Source organism: Theobroma umbraticum, unplaced genomic scaffold (genome assembly GCF_002168275.2).
Source record: "Theobroma umbraticum cultivar Fairchild unplaced genomic scaffold, ASM216827v3 scaffold_56.0, whole genome shotgun sequence".
NCBI lineage: Eukaryota > Viridiplantae > Streptophyta > Magnoliopsida > Malvales > Malvaceae > Theobroma > Theobroma umbraticum.
This window is the reverse complement of record NW_018397256.1, coordinates 5,944,783-5,945,572: the sequence shown is the minus strand read 5'-3', so window position 1 is coordinate 5,945,572 and position 790 is coordinate 5,944,783. Positions and strand designations below refer to the sequence as shown.

Sequence of the window (790 nt, the reverse complement as noted above, 5' to 3'; positions counted from 1 at the left end):
GTTTCGTCAAACTTATACCAGTTGTGTTCTAAAATTTGAAAGCAACCTCCGAAATTTTGGAGTGAACTACTTTCCAAGAGCTTTGTTTTTTCATTTCACTCACCTATTCCTTGTCTTGACAAACTTTGGCCTTGAAGCCTTTTTCTCCATCTTTTCCCTTTTCTTGCGACTCTTTTCATCCTCCACCTCTCCCTAATTCACACAGAGTCATAAAAGAAACTATGTTCAGTATATGATTTTTACTACTGCTTTTAAAGGTGAATATGAAGATGTGGAAATACCTCTGAGCCTTGCGATAAAAATCCTCTAATGAACCCAAAAGATTTGTATGCTCCAAATGCTGGTATCTGACAAGCAACAAGAAACCCCATAATATTTGGCATTATCTTATTTGTTCCACCTAAGGGAGTTACAAAAGATTCCACCACAGAATCAGAATTTATTTCAGCAAATGAATATTAGCATAAAACTTTCTATTGGCAAATGTTTGTTCTTAAAGATTCCTATCATCTTAAGATCCTAATATACAATTCGTTTTGGTTGGAACATCCTGGACAAACCTGGCAAATGACTGAGGATATGCACTCTATCAATAGCACATTGAATCAATTACTTTTCACCAAAAAACGAAACACCTAAATAGTTAATCTTAGAAATGCAAAAAAAATATTATAGGAGAAACTATCAATTGAAAAATAATTTCTCATGAGTAGCTCATGTGAAACATGATCCATCCACACCAATAAGCCAAAGCCTTCTCGTCTAAATAGTAGCATTCAATAGATCTGCA

General features: G+C 34.4%; 1 protein-coding gene across 1 annotated transcript in view; it reads right to left on the bottom strand.

The window, feature by feature from the left end:
* Positions 1 to 6: 6 nt before the first annotated feature.
* Positions 7 to 790, bottom strand: part of LOC110410297 (uncharacterized) — a 4,104-nt gene continuing 3,320 nt past the window's right edge. The window contains exons 4-5 of the mRNA XM_021419931.2: positions 282 to 347; positions 7 to 192 (exon numbers count right to left, since the gene is read on the bottom strand). Coding sequence (XP_021275606.1) covers positions 100 to 192; positions 282 to 347 — 159 coding nt within the window. The 3' untranslated portion in view covers positions 7 to 99. The remainder of the gene's footprint in view (positions 193 to 281; positions 348 to 790) is intronic.